Here is a 16,158-nt window from a genome sequence, read left to right as displayed (position 1 = left end):
TATTAGTCAGCAATAGGAGATTGGGCAACACAAAAACCAAAGTCGGTGTTCCCACCCTCAAGGAATTAAGAACTCGGTGGTGGGGCAGGAAGTGTATCATAGAAGAAACTACTGAAAGAACAGTTTCTCTAGCAAAATTTGTAAACATCATAAATGAAGTTCTTATCTTAGAAATGTGTTCTCATCTAAAACTTTGATTGTGTCCATTACTTAGAACTTCAGATGTATCCCTGTCTACCAAATTGAGCCCACAAAAGCCTGAAATTACGGTTCAGTAGGACATACAGCACTCCCCTGAAATCTGGCTTTGAGACTCAGATTATATGACTCAGAAGATGAAAGGAGAAGGAAGGAAGGAAAGGAGGGAGAAGAGTTTCTTTATGAATTTGACTAACATTTACTGAGCCCTTGATGTCGTTTTATTATTAGCCAAAATAAAACAACCGCTATTGTTTACTGAGTGCTTCCTCAGTACCTGGTATCGGGTAGGTGATTGATATATATATTCTCCCAATTACTTGTCGCATCCATTTATTCTTGGAACACAATATTAAACAATGATATTAAGGGCCTAACAAAAGACCACACATGACAAACAGCCAAGCCAGGTTTTAGTGTAACTCCACTGACATGGCTGCCCTTTACTAGGTAGGACAGTGCCGTTTGTGGGGCTCCAGCTCTTTCCTGGGGAAGGGGCCAGGCCCAGACACATTTGTGCAATGAGAGAGTGGTCTCCTCTTCCTTCTGGTTGCCTGCTCCCTGCAGCAACCCCTTCTGGCAGGTCTAACCCTGCACACCACTCGTCTCCAAAGTTTTCTGCCCCCCTTCCCATTGTCCAAGGCCTGTTTCTTAGTGAAATAGACCTCAGCATGCTTTTAAGAGGAAAGCAAATTATGAAACTTCTTTTTGCTAACATGTGAAGGGCTAATTGCTCTTGGTAATCTCTCAGGGGATCTCATCATTTTTCCTCATTTTTTTTTTTTAAAGGAAATCTCAGTGGCACAGAAGGCTCTCTAATCTTAAGCACTTAAAAAAAAAAAAAAAACAAACAACTGTATGGAGGAAGTTACAAAACTATAGACTCTTGACCCTGAACCTAGCTGGGTCAGATTTACCCCCGCAAGACTCCAAGCAACATCTAAGTTTCTCAGCTTCCTTTTTAATCTCTCCCTTCTTAATGTGCTTCTTGAAAGTTTTATCCCCAGAGGAAGTAGGGCACCAAGTAGGTGTAAAGGTAGAGGCAGTGGGGAAAGCAGGTTTGGCTCTTTGTGTGGGACATGATTTATTATTGGGGGGGGGGGGGGGGGGGGCTTTCTCTACAGTTGAATTGTATTAAAATTCATTTGTGGTAATGTTTCCCAAGGAAATGCAGGAGCCACTGGGGTGATCCCTCTTAGGGGAGAGCACAGGACTAGCATAGGTACTGTATTTGAATCAAGTGGGTAGCTCCTAAGTTTTGCCTGTGAACAGCTTTCTCTCATCTCATTTTACTATTTTTCTTCTTTTCAGGCACCAATTGACAATGGTTCAAAAATCACCAACTACCTTTTAGAATGGGATGAGGTAAGCATATTTTCATATCCATCCAACTAAAACGCCACAGCAGAGACAAAGTTCCTGAACAAATAACCATTTTATGCTTTTTTAAGATACACTAAACCCATGGGGGAGGAAAGAATGTAAATAGAGAAAAGTTTAAACCTATAGTATTGACTGTGGAAAAGGAGGACAGACTAAAGTCGCATAATGAATTGTATTAGATTGCATTAAATGTATGTACTTGCTTTATTTGCAAGAAATTCTACTGAAAGAAAAGACAGGGTCTTATCTATTATGGAGTCCCTAGTGCCCAGCCAGCCATCAATTAGATTATAAATCGACTGCTCTGTTATCTTGAGTGCTCAGGGCCATTCTGCATAGATGGTTTTGATAAGGTAACCTACACTGTGACTTAGGAAACGTAATTTGTTTCTGCTTTTTGAAGCCATGGATGAACATTGGTGTTGCACCGTTGGGTGTTCTCTGTGGGACAGTTGGAGCCATGCCTGGAGGTCTCACTCTACCAATGGGACGTGTGATCATCCTGTGGACTAGAGTACCCTATAACAGGCTACCTTCTTGCTGTTTCTGTCACCAGAGGTCCTAGGGTGGTATCCATGGTGAAGTTACCTTATTCTCAAGGCCGCTGGGTGCTGAATGGTGACCCTGTGCGTTTCTGGCCTTGCTAACACCACCCACAGAATCTCAGGCAGGAAATGCTGGATGCAGAAAGAAGCCCTTCGTTTCTAAAAAGGGACTGTACTTATTGTCCCTGTGGCTGTTAGTTCTTTTCATTCATTTGTTCATTCACCCTTGCTCTATTCTATCTGTCAGTGATTGAGCAAACAGACGAAGATTTAAGAATAGGAAATGTGGAATTGGGAGAGAAATGCAAGTTAATAGTCTTTGTGACTTAAATTCAGGGGGATTTTAAAGGTTCAGAATATAGGCTTAGGCAAAAAGTGACTTGTTGAGTGTGGAAAAAATATTCCCACCAAATGTAGAACGAAATTGGACAAAACTCGCACGTGCAATTTTGATGTGAAAAAGGGAGCCCTTCGTCACTTTCTACAGAAGTGTGTTTTCGCATCTGGGTTGCATCTGAACGCTGGGGCTCCATGTTACCAAAGACAACGATCTATTGTTCTGGGGATCCTTGTGAATAGTTCCTATGTACAGATTGGTGAAATCTCAGACCTGACCAGGATATTTTACAGATTAGGTGGGTTTCATTTTAAAGTGGTTTGAAGGGAAAGCGAAACCACCCCCATGGCTCTTGTGGAAAGAGATTTTTATAGGCAGTGCAGAAGGCTGGAAAGGAGCCTGGGCAACCTGTGAGCACATGGCCACACCTTGCCATCTCCCCCTCCTCGCAAGGATGAGTGAGTGTTGACTGAGAGTGTTTTTAAGTGTCTGTTGGTGTGTTGCACTGATGTGCCTGATGCTTTTTCTCATGTCTTGAGGTTTTACATCAAGATAGAATTTACCACTAAAGAGGAGGCAGGTTTTCATCTCAGATCTCCTCTCCGAGCTGTGCGTCTGTGTGTGTGTGTGTCCTATGTTTTGTTTTGTTTTGTTTTGTTTTGTTTTGTTTTGTTTTTCTGCTTTGGACCATGGCCTCATAAGTGAAGTAAGGTCAGAGAAGTCGAGTATTTGGATGGGAAACCTCCAAGGCAAACCCAGGTGCTGCAGGAAATGGTCATGGTGACTCAGTTGTTGGCCTTCTTCCCTTTGAATTTGGATGGAAAGTGTCCTGGCAGGATGCGTGGAGGAAATAAGCTACAGCGTCACATGAAATGAAGAAGCTTTGTCTAATGACCGTTCATAATCAATAGCACCCACTATAGGCTCGCGACCGCACAATGTTAAATTGTTCATTTTTTTGCCTTCTCCTGCCTCTCCCTGCTTGCTGTCTTTCCATCCTCTCCTTGCTCCCATCTTCATTCTTCAGGCTTTGTCCTTCCTCTTCATTTTCTCTCCACTTGCTAATTCCTGCTGGTGTTGACTCTCTTAAGCCTTATCGAAGATGCCAGGTGAGTGAACTCCCACCTACCATAGACCTTTTGCCAACATAGGAATGCTTTTGTCTTCTGTGGCTTACTATTCACCTTCTAGAAAGACTTCTGGACCCTAAACTCTCTGGAGTGTTCTCTGACCTTTAAGTCCTGTGAGCTCCCTGAAAGGAGAGGATAGTTGAAAGAACACCAAGATGAGGGGCTGTAAATTCTGTTCCAGGTTTTATACTGGCAGCTTGACCTCTCCAGTCCTCAGTTTACCCATCAGCTCATGTATACTTACATCATTGACACTCTCTCAAAACTCCTTATTTAGGATTGTCCCTTCTGATAAGAGTGTATTTTAGGATCCTTTTCACTGTTGTTTGTTTATTAAATACTTGAGCGTTCGTGGAACAGACCCTCAGTGTCTCAACACTCTACACTGTCCTGTGAGGGATCTGTGACATAGGGAAGCTCTCTTACTCTGAGAGCTGAAAAAAGCTCATGTAATGCTATCCTCCTGTACTTTTTTAAACAGACATAAATAAAACAGACTTAACCACTTGCTTCTCAAATTTTTCCATCAAATAGCTTTTTTGCTTTATATGCTGGCTCTCTCCTTTTCAGTCCCTCCAAAAAAGATTTTAAAATGGTGTCACTGGGTTTCCTGACAGTGAGAATAGAGGCAATAGTAACCAGTTCATTCCTGCCTGTTGTGTCATTTCAGAAGTAATGTTTCTGACAGAAACTAATAGTTTGTATTTCTAAATTCGGGGCTAGGTTGGGGATCAGTAGCCCTCTTGAGGCACCTCACTTAGGTTGGTTTTTGCACCCCACCCCCCCTCCCCCCACCCCGCCATTCCCATGCTGCTCATGACTTCGCGAAGGAAGAAAATCAGATGCACAGAGAACAACATCTGACCTCCAGGAAGTGTGAGCACATGGGACCCTGGGTATCCCTTTAAAACCTTCTGCTGCCCTTCAAAACCTTCTGCTGGTAGTCTCTGGACTCAGGTACATCTAGTGCCAGGAACTGTTTCCAGAATCTGCCCTAGTGGAGCATGATGAGGCAGGAGAATGGGAGGGGTTGTCCCCCACCACACATACACCCAACTCTCTTCAGAGCTCTCCTCTCCCAGGGCATCTGTCCCAGCCTTACACCCATTGCTTCTCTGTCATCCAGGGTGCTGTCATGACCTGAGCCGAAGTCGGACACCCAACCGACTGAGCCACCCAGGTGCCCGGGAAGAGCCAATAGTTAATCAATAGCTAACTGCTGCTGGTCTCTAAGGTCGGGTCACAGAAAACAGAAATGGGTCACAGAAAACAGAAACCTGTTACAGCTCAGGGGGAAGCTGATACTCTCTCTCCCCTAAATTCATTGTCTTTAATGTTGCATTACTGTTCCACAGAATTCACTTGGAAATTACTCACTAATTGTTCTGCCAGAGGTTAGCTGCCTACTTTTCTCTGTTAGTAATCATAACTAGACAGTCCTTGAGTTTTAAGTCAGGGTGGGAAGTAACTCTGACTGGGAGATGGTAATGAGCCACCAAAAATGGACCACACGGGTGTCACTGGCTTTTAAGCTGTGGCCATCAGTTTTGATCTTCCCCTGAGACAGAGCAGTTTTCATAATGTGGAAAGGTACGCACTTTGCTGGTCCCTTCCTCCTCCTGTGGTGACTCAGATGAGTTGTGGCATTTACAGGCATGGGGCATGGGACCTGAGAGCCGACCTTGCATGTTTATAGACTTTTAGCCACTGTTTGCCTCTGGGAGATCCCATTGGAAAGGACGGAGGCCATTTTCAAAGTACTCTTCTACTTGACTGTTGGATGAGCCACCATTATATTTTAACCTTTTCCTGATCACAGTGTGGCCCCCACCCCCACGTTTACCCCTAGGTTTGCATTTTAATTTACAAGTCACAGGCTTTCCGTCTGGCAGAAAACAGGCCCAAAGCCTTATGAGGGTTTCTTTCTTTTGCTAGATTTGAGTTTTATACCCAGCCTGACTTCAAAGAAACCGCAAACTTACTGCTTTATGAATCCAGTTTTAGTTTAATCCAGAATTATGAGTAGGAGAACACAGCAAAACCATGCTTCAGTGCTAGATTTCTCAAGGTGAACGTTCTTTCCCACAATGGAGATTTGGGGGTAGGAGTTCAGGAAGGAGGACCTACTGCTTAAAGCTCACTACCCCATCCACTAACCCTCCCTGCCCGCGAGCTAACCAACCCCTTTGTCCTGACCACACCCCTCTTTTGGGCACCTCCAGAGCCACATTTTCTGCCCTGTTGCTTCTCTGCCTGATGACACTGGGGTATCCAATAGGGGGTGGGAGTTTTTCTCTAGAAGCTAAAATGTAGGGATTGAGGACAGATCTCTCTAGGGTAGGGAGGGGCTTTTACTAAAAAGAATTAGTAACCTCCAGTTGACTTGCACATCAATGCCTGCTCGGTCTGTTTTAAGGGATGGTGATCTGGCCTTTTTCTTTTCTTTTCTTTTCTTTTTTTTTTTTAACGAGTAAAAGAACAAACTTCTCAGTCAGATAGGAACTTTCTTTTCCATTTTAGAAAACGTTCAGTCCTGTAAAGGAAATGTGTATGGAAACTTGTCAACAGAGTTTTACTCTTAGATAAGGTTTTCGGTTGTACCATATAGAAGCCCTACCTGGTGCTGTGTGGCCTGGAACCCTATTGCTGATATGTCTCAGTCACATGGCGTCCACTGAGGGAGACTTGGATTCCGAGTGTCTGCTTTATCTCTTACCAGTCAAGCAAGTAACTGAGCCCCCAAATCTTAGCTTCTCCACTCGAAATCAGTGTCCGTTATCCCACTGGGGTTCGGTGGGTTAACTTGGGCAACAGCAGATGCAGTGTAATGAGTATTTCATGTCCCCTAAGTGCATATTAGGATCTGGGGCAGGAAAAGTCAGCCGTTAGAAGGACTGTATGAGGGGATTATGACATTCTTCTGTGGAACTTTGAGGAGCCTTGAGGCTAGTGTCTCCAGTTTGAACAAAACAAACACGGATGTCAGTGCTATATATAGATGTTAATTTGCCATTAGCTTGGCTTCCGGACATGACATGTAGAGAACATATGAAAGAACCAGAAAAATAGCTTTGTGGGGATGTGACTAGTACAGTTCCCAAGATTCTTCCTCCCATGTGACTCAGCTAGCCCAGATAGGAATTTCACATGTGGCCGTCCTGGTGACTAATGAGCCAACACAGCTGCAAAACATAGGCGACTAAGAATGACATAAATGCCACAGAAATCAAGGAAGTATAATTTGACGTAGAAAGAGCAGAAGAGGCCAGCAGCAGGTGGAGCCCACAAAGCCCCTGGGGACCCATTATCGAGCCAAACCACGCTCAGCAGTCCTGTTGCAGAAACCTCATGGAGCTGACAACAGGCCATAGATTGTCGCTTCGTAGACACCTAGGTTAGGAAGAGCCAATTTAGCTCATTTAGGGATTGAGCTGGCCCCTTAGCAGGTGTTTGGTAATTAGTTTACTAAAAACATTACTTCTTAGCTTAGGTGTCGCACAATTAGCACTGATAATCTTTCAGAATGCTTCTTGGCACCAGTGAATTTGCCCATGGCTTCTCTGGTTGGACAGACAGCCGTTCATGGAAGGTCCTGGAGCTTCAGCAAGCACAGTGACTTCCTGGGTCTCCCACAGTGCGGGAGAGAGCCCCTGAGAATCCGGCCGACGCTTTCTCCAAGGTGCCGCACTGCTTTGGTTGCGTAGCGTTGGTGCAGTGAGAAAACTGGTTTGCATTCCCCAGGCCATCGCCCCTGCCTGACTGAAATATAAGGGAAGCTGCCACTTGCCAGGCCTGTGTGCTGTTTCAGTCATTCTCAGGGAACGCCCTCATGGAGATTGCAGAATGGGGTCCCGGGATCATGTGGCACTTGCTCCATCACAAACCATCTTTCACACAGGAGCCTTAAGCCCAGTCAGTGACCTGGCAGAGTAGTAGTGTTTTGCCACATCACAGACCTTCAGTGCCACACCAACGGGTGGTTTCAGAGAGCCAGGGGGGCAGCATCCTCCCCTGTAGGCTCTGTTGGTGTGGGAAGTAGGCCAGGATAGATTTAGAACTCAGAGGGGCTCGTGGGTACCAAAGGCAGAGCTAAGTTAAAAGGAGCCCTCACTTTTAGGGACCTCCGCCCCAGATATCTGCACACCTGAAGCAGATTCTGTCATTTGTCACATGTGTGCAGGATGGGTTATTGGGTGTTTGGGGAGCAGACTTTGTGGACAACTTCTGGCTGCTACTAAATGACAAATCCCTTTCTTGGTCCGTGGCACCTAATTTATCAACTCATGTTTTTCATGCTTGTTGGATGCCAGCTGGAAGATGACTGCCTTGTGCCTTGGCCAGGTGGATGGACTAAGTCCGTCCATGCCGTGGTTCACGCGTCAATACTACGGCAGCCTGTCCTACAGTCACCCCTTGCTACTTTCCTTTCCCTTCCCTGGGCTAGTGGCAACCTTCTGGTCTTATCAAAGCACTGGACATTCAGATGAGCCTCCATATTGGGAGGAATATATAGGAACGTTTTATTCCTTGGATTCAAATCAGAGGACCTGCTGATTATCCTTGACTATTTCAGGGACCTAAGCCTCTCCCACTAATAGAAACATCTAGTGTGCCAAGGGCTGAGATGCATGCAGTATTTATTTAGTAACATGCAACACAAACAATCCCACCCCCCTTTTCTTACCCGTGAAAGTAACTCTGTGCCAGTGTGCTCAAAGTGAAAGAGCCATCACTGAGGGGAGAGTGAGGTTTGGCACGAGGAACCTTTGAATCCACCCAGATGTGGAGCGTCTCTACCCCCTGTTAGGAACCCCTCCTTATATATGGTTATGCTGAACGCATACACGCTCTTTTATTTCTCAAGCCAACATTTATCTTTGATGTTGCCTAGGGCCAGCCAGTGCTGGCACGACTTCTAAATATAGACGTACTAGCAGACTAAATCTTTGAGGCTGGCAGTAGTTCAGTTGGCCAGCGCAACTTTATTTTTTATTTGATTTATCGTTGCCATTTTTGACAGGTTGGACTATGCTGTTACAGAGAGTGCCCAGCCCCAGAATCATTCGGCCCAGGTCTCGATCCAGCAGCCCTGGGCCACGAGCACATGACAACCGATAACCAAGTTCATGTAACTTCTTTAGCAGGCAGTTAGTTACCAAACCTGGTAAGAGCAGCTCAGCTCCGGAAGGCAGTGGGTGCGGCTGTGAAAGAACCTGTGAGACAAGGAGGTGGATGGAAAGAGGCCTAAGGTTAAGAAACATGAGGAAGAGTTCTCATGACCAGAGGGAGGTGGTTCCCCATGGATTCTAACGCCCTTGTGGTGGCCGCTCTGATTTCCTTGTGCCAGGAATCAAGCTGTCTTAAAGAGGAACAGGAAGGATCTTTTCCAATCTATTAATTAGAAGGCAATTGAAAATATCAGCCAACTTCAGCTAGTAGTGCCAGTGTGGGGAATACAGGCTCCCAGGGTTGTTAGTGCCAGACTAATTGGAAATGTTAGCCAAAGCAACCACATTCCCCACAGTCTCCAGAATTACTCTTGGCAGAAAAATACTGTAGCCCGAATTAATTGAGTTAGGCATAAGTTATATGTATAGGATCAGCCGTGGATGTGTTAAATAAGCTCTTTTTAATGGGAAACCAACCCATTTAGAGGATTCATCTTCCCAAGTACTGAGGGCAGCTTTATGAAGACACGGAAATTAATAAAGAAGGAAAAGTGACTTGAAAAAATAGTTGCTTTCAGTCTTTTAGTTACATAGTTCTACAAATTAAGAGTTACTTTTAAACATATTTTAACCTTAAAAATCAGTTGCATTTTATGAAATGGATCAAATGCCTTTTATTTAGCAGTTTTTAAATAAGCAGACCCATCTGTAAATGGACATCTCTACTGGAACTTTATTCCATTATGGGTTTGTGAACAGATACCACAGAGAGGTGGAAACCTAGTACCACGTGGTGGTCATCTGAAAGGTTTTTTAATTTGTTCACTCCAGTAGCTTTAGGCTACACCATACCTGAACCATCCCCAAAAGACTGTTGCATGTCTATATTTTAAAATGTGTCCGGGGTGCCTGCGTGGCTCAGTTGGTTAAGTGTCCAACTCTTGATTTTGCCTCAGGTCATGATCTCACAGTTCCTGAGATTGAGCCCCGTGTCGGGCTTAGTTCTGACAGCGCAGAGCCTGCTTGGGATTTTGTCTCTCCCCCTCTCTCTGCCCCTTCCCTGCTTGCACTCTCTCTCTCTCTTCTCTCTCTCTCTCAAAAATAAATAAATCAACTTAAAAAAAATCTCCCAACGTTTCTCTACAGTGTTTGGGATAGTATTAAAAATCTTACGTCAGTCTAAAATATAATGCTGTACGGTGTAGTAACCGCATTGCCCTTGCCTAACAATTTGGGTTGACTTTATCATCTAGGAATCTGGTTACAGTTTTAGCTGCCACAAAAATTCTTAAAATCTTTTCAGAGGCCTTACTTTGTTGGATGGCTTTGAGGAAAAAAGGCATGTACCAAGTGCATACAGAAAATAGAACCCTTTATTCAGTCAAACATTTGGGTTCTAGCACGCACCTTCCACTCCCTTACCTCCTAGCTATTTATGGCATGAGGGGAATTTATGAAAGTTCTGAGAAACATCATACTATTAAACATATATGGACATCAAAATAGATGAGTGCATAACACTCATATCACAAGTTCATAATATCGCATAACAGATTACCTCAAAACTGGATGGCTTAAAACAATTACTTTCTTAGGCTCATGTGTTCTCAGTTGGGAATTTGAACCAGGCACTGGGGGAATGAAGTATGTGTTCCACAATTTCTGGAGCTTCAGCTGGACAGAGAGGCTCATTGATTGGGATCTGGAATCTTCTGGTGGAGTCTTGACTCGCTAGTGGTCACTGCTGGCTTGGATGGAATGTCATCTGGGGCTCCCTTGCAACATGGCAGCCCCAGAGGAGTCAGAGTTGCGAAAAATGAGTCTTCTGGGGAAAAGACAGAAGCTTTATCACCTCTTCAGACCTAGCTTTGGAAGTCACACAGCTTCATTTCCACTCTATTCTGTCAGTAGCAAGCGCGTCACGATGGCACAAGCCCACTCAAATTCGAGGGAAAGGACCGTAGACTTTCTTAGTCATGCAAAACCATTCAAAACCTTCTTTTCCCCTTGTCTTTGTATAGCACATACAGTGTTTCAGGTACTGAGTCCTAAGATCGTCAGATACAAGGGCACAGACTTTGAAGGGCAAAGTCTTGTTCCTACCTCTGCTTCTCTTCCAAGTGTCCTGGGAAGAGGGAGAAGGAAGGCAGATATGTACCCGGGGATGCAGTGGTAGGTAGGACGGCACTCATCCTGGCACCCGGTACAGTTCTGGTAGCCCAGAGGGTGTGGCTTGGGGGCGCTCAAACACTGCTCTTCTCAGTTAATAGATGGAAGACATCACCGCCTGCTCCCTTACTGGTAAGGACAGGGAACCCGTGAGATGAACAGTATTCCTGCCACAGGTGTCACCCTTGAAAAGCAGGACCATGTGTCCTTTTCCCTTGGGCGACTCACACGAGGTCAGCAAAATATTTAATCTGGGGGAGGAGATAATTAAGAAATATGTTACGATTTTATTAGCTATAAAATTTAAAATTTTAAAACTACAAATTAGAAAAAAATGGAAAAATATTTAAGTAAATAGTAAAAGGGCAGAAGAAAGATCAAATAGGATAAAAGAGACTATGTTCCTTAAAATATTTAAAGCGTTTTACATTTATAATTTATCTCCAAATTTTATCTTGCAGAATGAAAGATTTCAGAAGGCACGTCCTTTCCCCCACTCCTCCCAGTGGCTAGGGGAGTATCTTTGTCCCTGAGGTTATTAACACATCTTGAAAAGAACATTTCCAAGGGTGAACCATTCTCTGCTATTTAGCCACATAGGAGTCCACGTTTTCCATGTTCCTCTATGCTTCCTTCTCTTATCCCTGCCCGTTCACAGTCTGGCATAATGTTGGAGGCTATTGACAGTTGACATTCTTCACAAGTTAGCAGGAACCTTATAGGACCTAGAAGAACATCTGGACTCTGATTATTATTAGGACTTGTAACCAAATGTGTGACCTTTCTAAAAAGTGAGTGCTCTAAGAATTCTGACTGTTACAAGACTGACACTTTGCCCAAAGATGGTGCCTCTCTTCGGTATGTGAGTCTAAACGGAAAAGAGACACTTGCTCACCCAGGATGAGACAGAGAAGATGTCCTGTGAATATCTGCCAGGTGAGCTCGGTGGTGAAGAGAGGTGCAGTGGTGCAGGGCATGGGCTGCCTACGACATGCTCGAGGGAATGGGGAGTAAGCCGATTCAGTGGGGTCTCGAATGTAGATAATATGCAATGTACTTCAGTTTCATCGGTAATAAAGAGGAGGTGAGGCAAAACTGAGCAGCTCGGGCCCAGGGAAGGGCTGATTTGACATATTCTGTGTACACACACCAGCTTGCTGGCCTTCTGGAGAGCAGTTGTGACCGGGAATGGAAGACAAGCGCCCTGCGCCCCGCCCCCTAGGAAACAGTTCCATTTGTCTCAAGGCCATGGATGCCGATTGGGTGCTCTCAGGTGGGGTCTGGGTGTGGGATGATGATAGATTAACAAGAACTGTGGATCAGGTTGTATGAGAAGAACACTCATACAGAAATAGGAAGGTTGCTAATGCCACACCCCATGCCCACTTTGAGTGTCTTAATCAGCACAGAGTGGGTTTGTGCTCCAAAATTCCTTCACATCTAGTACAGATGAATCTTGTCCTTGAACTCAGTTGCGCTATAGAAACCTGCATTGGGGCATGCCCAGGATTCTGAAATGGAAACAAGCCAGGGAACCCTGAAAATATGCCCCTTTTGGTTTGTGGACACCGGCAGTAGAAAGTCAGGCCAGAAGATGGCTAGCGATCGTATCGCCTCGTGTCAAATATAGCTTAGTGCCTAGATCTGTTCTAGAATAATGAAGGGTGTGGGCTTGAAGCCTCCTTTCTGCTCTTTGTCTAATTGGAGTGAAGTTTTCTTTCCTTGCTCAGAGCAGGAACTTAATTGCTCCTCTTGGGGCGGTTCTGATCCTGTTTGCTCACATGCTGCATGATCTCCCCACAGGCAGAGAATCGGGTACTGGTAGCAGACACGTGCCAGCCCTTCCCTGTAGACCAGCCACCACCCAGGCCCCGGCTCTTCCTCTTCCTCTTCCTCTGTGTGACACAAGACAAGGCCAGGGCCCCTGAGGTCCCTACTGCCTGTGTCTGATCAGATTATTGACAATAGACCTAAAAAGTGACTAGAGCTACTCCTTTCTGTCAGGACCGTGTTTTAGTAGGGAACTTCGGACAAGGCTGACTTGAAATGATTAAAAGTAAGCTTCCAAGCAAAGCTAGTGTATCTCCGTAATCTTGTGTAGTTTAAATTAGGTTTTATTAGAAAGGGTCTGTGTTCCAGAGATCATAATCTCTCAGAACCATTTGGAGCCACACTACCTATAAAATATCAAAGTTATGACTTTCCATCTGTAAAACTTCCCTAACAGTGATGCTTAGACATATCTAATTTCTGATAAACAACGATAAACATCCACATTACCACCCCTATCAGTTCATCTGAATCTCTGTGTTCTAAAGCATTATCTTTTTTTTTTTTTTTTCTTAAACCCTATTCATTTCTGTCAACAAAAAGAGCTGGGCAATATTTTATTCACAAATGCTGTTTGCAACGTGGCCTCCTTCTTGGTTTCTAGACAGATTCTCCACATCACCTGTACCTTTGGACATGTTCTTCCTCCAGAGCCCAAGCCCCGGAGCTCTCTGAGAGCCTGGCACAGTCTGTCCCAGAAGACCACGGGGATGCTGTCTCCCATGGCATTCTCCAGCTTCGCTGGCTAACCTCTCAGCTGTAGTTCACTTTTGCTTTGCAACAGCTTGTGTGAATATCAATTTTTTCTTCCCAGATATCCCTTTTATATTAAACTCCATGTCATACATGAGTATTTCCTTTTACTCAAAAGCTTCTCTCATGTTTGAAGTACTTTATTCACCTACTTTCCCTTATTTTTGCTTATTCTCAATGACTTCTAAACATTTACCAGTGAGCCTCACTTCCTTCATTCTGTGAACTATGTGTACTCTTACCCCTTCGGACTCTGCAGATAGTGTTTCTAAAACTTGTTTCTAAGGTTCCAGCAACTCTGGGTCTTCTACAGGTTGTTAAGGACCACGCACATAGTAGCACATCTTGAAAGGTGGAAAATTTGGTGTCCTCTATCTAAACAAGTTGGAGTTTATTTAGCAATTGTGCCTGATACTGAAGCAGGAAAAAAAAAAATGTTAGCAACATAGGGAAAACGTCTTGAAGGCTACAGAATGCCTCTTCTAATTCTTTAGTGAGCCGCAGTGCTGTGGCCCTTTAAAAGAAAAGTCTAGTCCCCATCATCCATCTTTCCCATTCTTTTTTCTCATTTAAGCCGCAGACAGTCCGGCTTTTACCATATTAAAGCAAATCAACCTAGTAAGGAACAGACTGGCTTTTATTTACTGGCTATAGTTCTAAGCACCAGAAATGGGCAAAGGAGACCAAACAAAGAAATAGGAAAAATGAGGCATTGAAAGGGAGCCAGCATCGGGGTTTGGAAGACATGAGGCTTCCGTGGCGGCAGGATGTGCCTTTCTTGCACTGTTTACTCTGAGCTCAGAAATAGAGGAGGAAAGAAGGTAGATCACACTACAGCTCAAAGTGGATACAAAACATACCAGGGTGTGCAAGGAGTGTAATCAGACACTGGATGTAATTATGCAAATGTATGTATGAACGGTTTTTCTATGAATACATCGTCTGCAGCAACCTTAACACTCAAGGTTAAAGTAAGCATAAGGGCATGATAGGCCAGCCACGCAGTGACTTTGCACAAGTAGCAGCTGAAAAATGTTATGCCTTACTGTTTGCATCTGAATGTACTTTGAAACCTTGATAATATGAACTTTGAATCTTAAAGATTAATAGGACTTCCACTCCCTTCCTGGAAAGGGCATCACCTTGCTCGGGGAGGGGAGGCTGGGGAATTAAGTCTGAGGATGAACGTGCCAGGGTTGTTTTTTAATCTGTTCACCCTCGTGACACTTCAAGCTAGTTGTATGTTTATTTTATTTTTAATTAAACTTCACCTGGAATGTGTTTCAGTGGTAAGCATTTGGAGGCCCGCTTCGAGGAAGGAAATGCTTAAATTTGCTTAGGAGGAAAATGTGCTTTCATCTTTCTTTATAAAATAAATCGAGAACTTCAAACATTTCTGAGGGCCCTGGGCCCAACCGTCTGATTAGAATGCTAAGATCCATTCAGTGTTAGCATGTAAAAGGTTTTCTTTGTGTGAACATAGATAAAATGCCGTGGATTATAGGTATGAAATATTTGTTCTACTATATGGCTGATATGAGGATTCCATGCCTGAGCATGGGTCAGGGCAGTTAAGTTTTTTTCTTTTAAGTCTATTAAGACAACCTACTGGAGTGTTTTCGTTTTACTTCAAAGAATTTGAAGCATCATGGAAGACTACAAAGGCATTAAATATATATTTCCAGCCTCATAAGAAACTTAAGAGTAGCGATAACACATAGAAGTGAATTCAGCCATTGTTCCACATGCTTATCGGACTTTCAACTCTGCAAGCAGCGATTGAGCTCTCTGATTGTCCAAAACACTGTTACAAGGGAAGCAGATATGGGCAAGAGGATTCAAAGGCATGTGACCCATATTTAGGGATCAGTGAGAAATAGCTCACCATTGCAGGAACACAAGTGTTCAAGAGTCGGGGGGCAAAGTGGGAAAGCAGAGGGCTGGGGAGGGCTTTTCTAGCCACACCAAGCTGCATAGACAGATCTTAGGTGCTATGTGTCTCCAGAACTGTAGATCCCCGCAGTGAGGGCAGACTTGCTCTTGGTTGGTCAGATTGGGCACTTTGACCAACCCAAGTGAGGAAGATCTTAGAAAAGGTGCGTTGGGGTCCCTGGGTGGCTCAGTCAGTTAAGTGTCCAACTTTGGCTCAGGTCATGTCTTAAAGTTTGTGGGTTCGAGCCCTGTGTCGGGCACTATGCTGACAGCTCAGAGCCTGGAGCCTGCTTCAGATGCTGTGTCTCCCTCTCTCTCTGCTCCTCCCCCACCCACACTCTGTCTGTGTCTCTCAAAAATGAATAAATGTTAAAAAGAAGGAAGGAAGGAAGGAAGGAAGGAAGGAAGGAAGGAAGGAAAGAAAGACGGAAGAAATGGTGCATTGCCTCGTACCTGAGAGAACCTTTTTTATTTTGTTAACCAAAGCCACTTTAGAAGGACCACAAGTACAATGTGTTACTTGTCTCAGTTACAGCCTCTTCTGTAGTGTTTCATGTTAAGGATGACATTTCATTGTCATGTGCTTTATGTACAAAGGAACACACCCCTAGAAGCTTTCCTTCTGCTGGTTTTGTTCATCCAAACCAGGAAATGAAACAATTGTTCAAAATGCCTTCCTCATTTTCCTACTGTATGCTTTGTTTTTAATCGTG

At 44.3% G+C, this 16,158-nt stretch overlaps 1 protein-coding gene across 7 annotated transcripts in view; it reads left to right on the top strand.

Annotated features, from left to right (window-relative positions):
* FNDC3B (fibronectin type III domain containing 3B) overlaps window positions 1-16,158 on the top strand; it is a 409,533-nt gene that overhangs the window by 328,330 nt on the left and 65,045 nt on the right. For all 7 annotated transcript variants that reach the window (XR_006207084.1, XM_042954945.1, XM_042954943.1 and 4 more), the window contains one exon: window positions 1,510-1,563. Coding sequence is in view for 6 of the 7 variants with exons in the window: in XM_042954945.1 (XP_042810879.1) it covers window positions 1,510-1,563 (54 nt within the window). In the remaining variant the exon portion in view is untranslated. The remainder of the gene's footprint in view (window positions 1-1,509; window positions 1,564-16,158) is intronic.

The sequence above is a fragment of the Panthera leo genome, chromosome C2, assembly GCF_018350215.1.
Source record: "Panthera leo isolate Ple1 chromosome C2, P.leo_Ple1_pat1.1, whole genome shotgun sequence".
Taxonomy (NCBI): Eukaryota; Metazoa; Chordata; class Mammalia; order Carnivora; family Felidae; genus Panthera; species Panthera leo.
The sequence above is the reverse complement of the archived record's forward strand: the minus strand, read 5'-3'. Positions and strand labels throughout refer to the sequence as shown.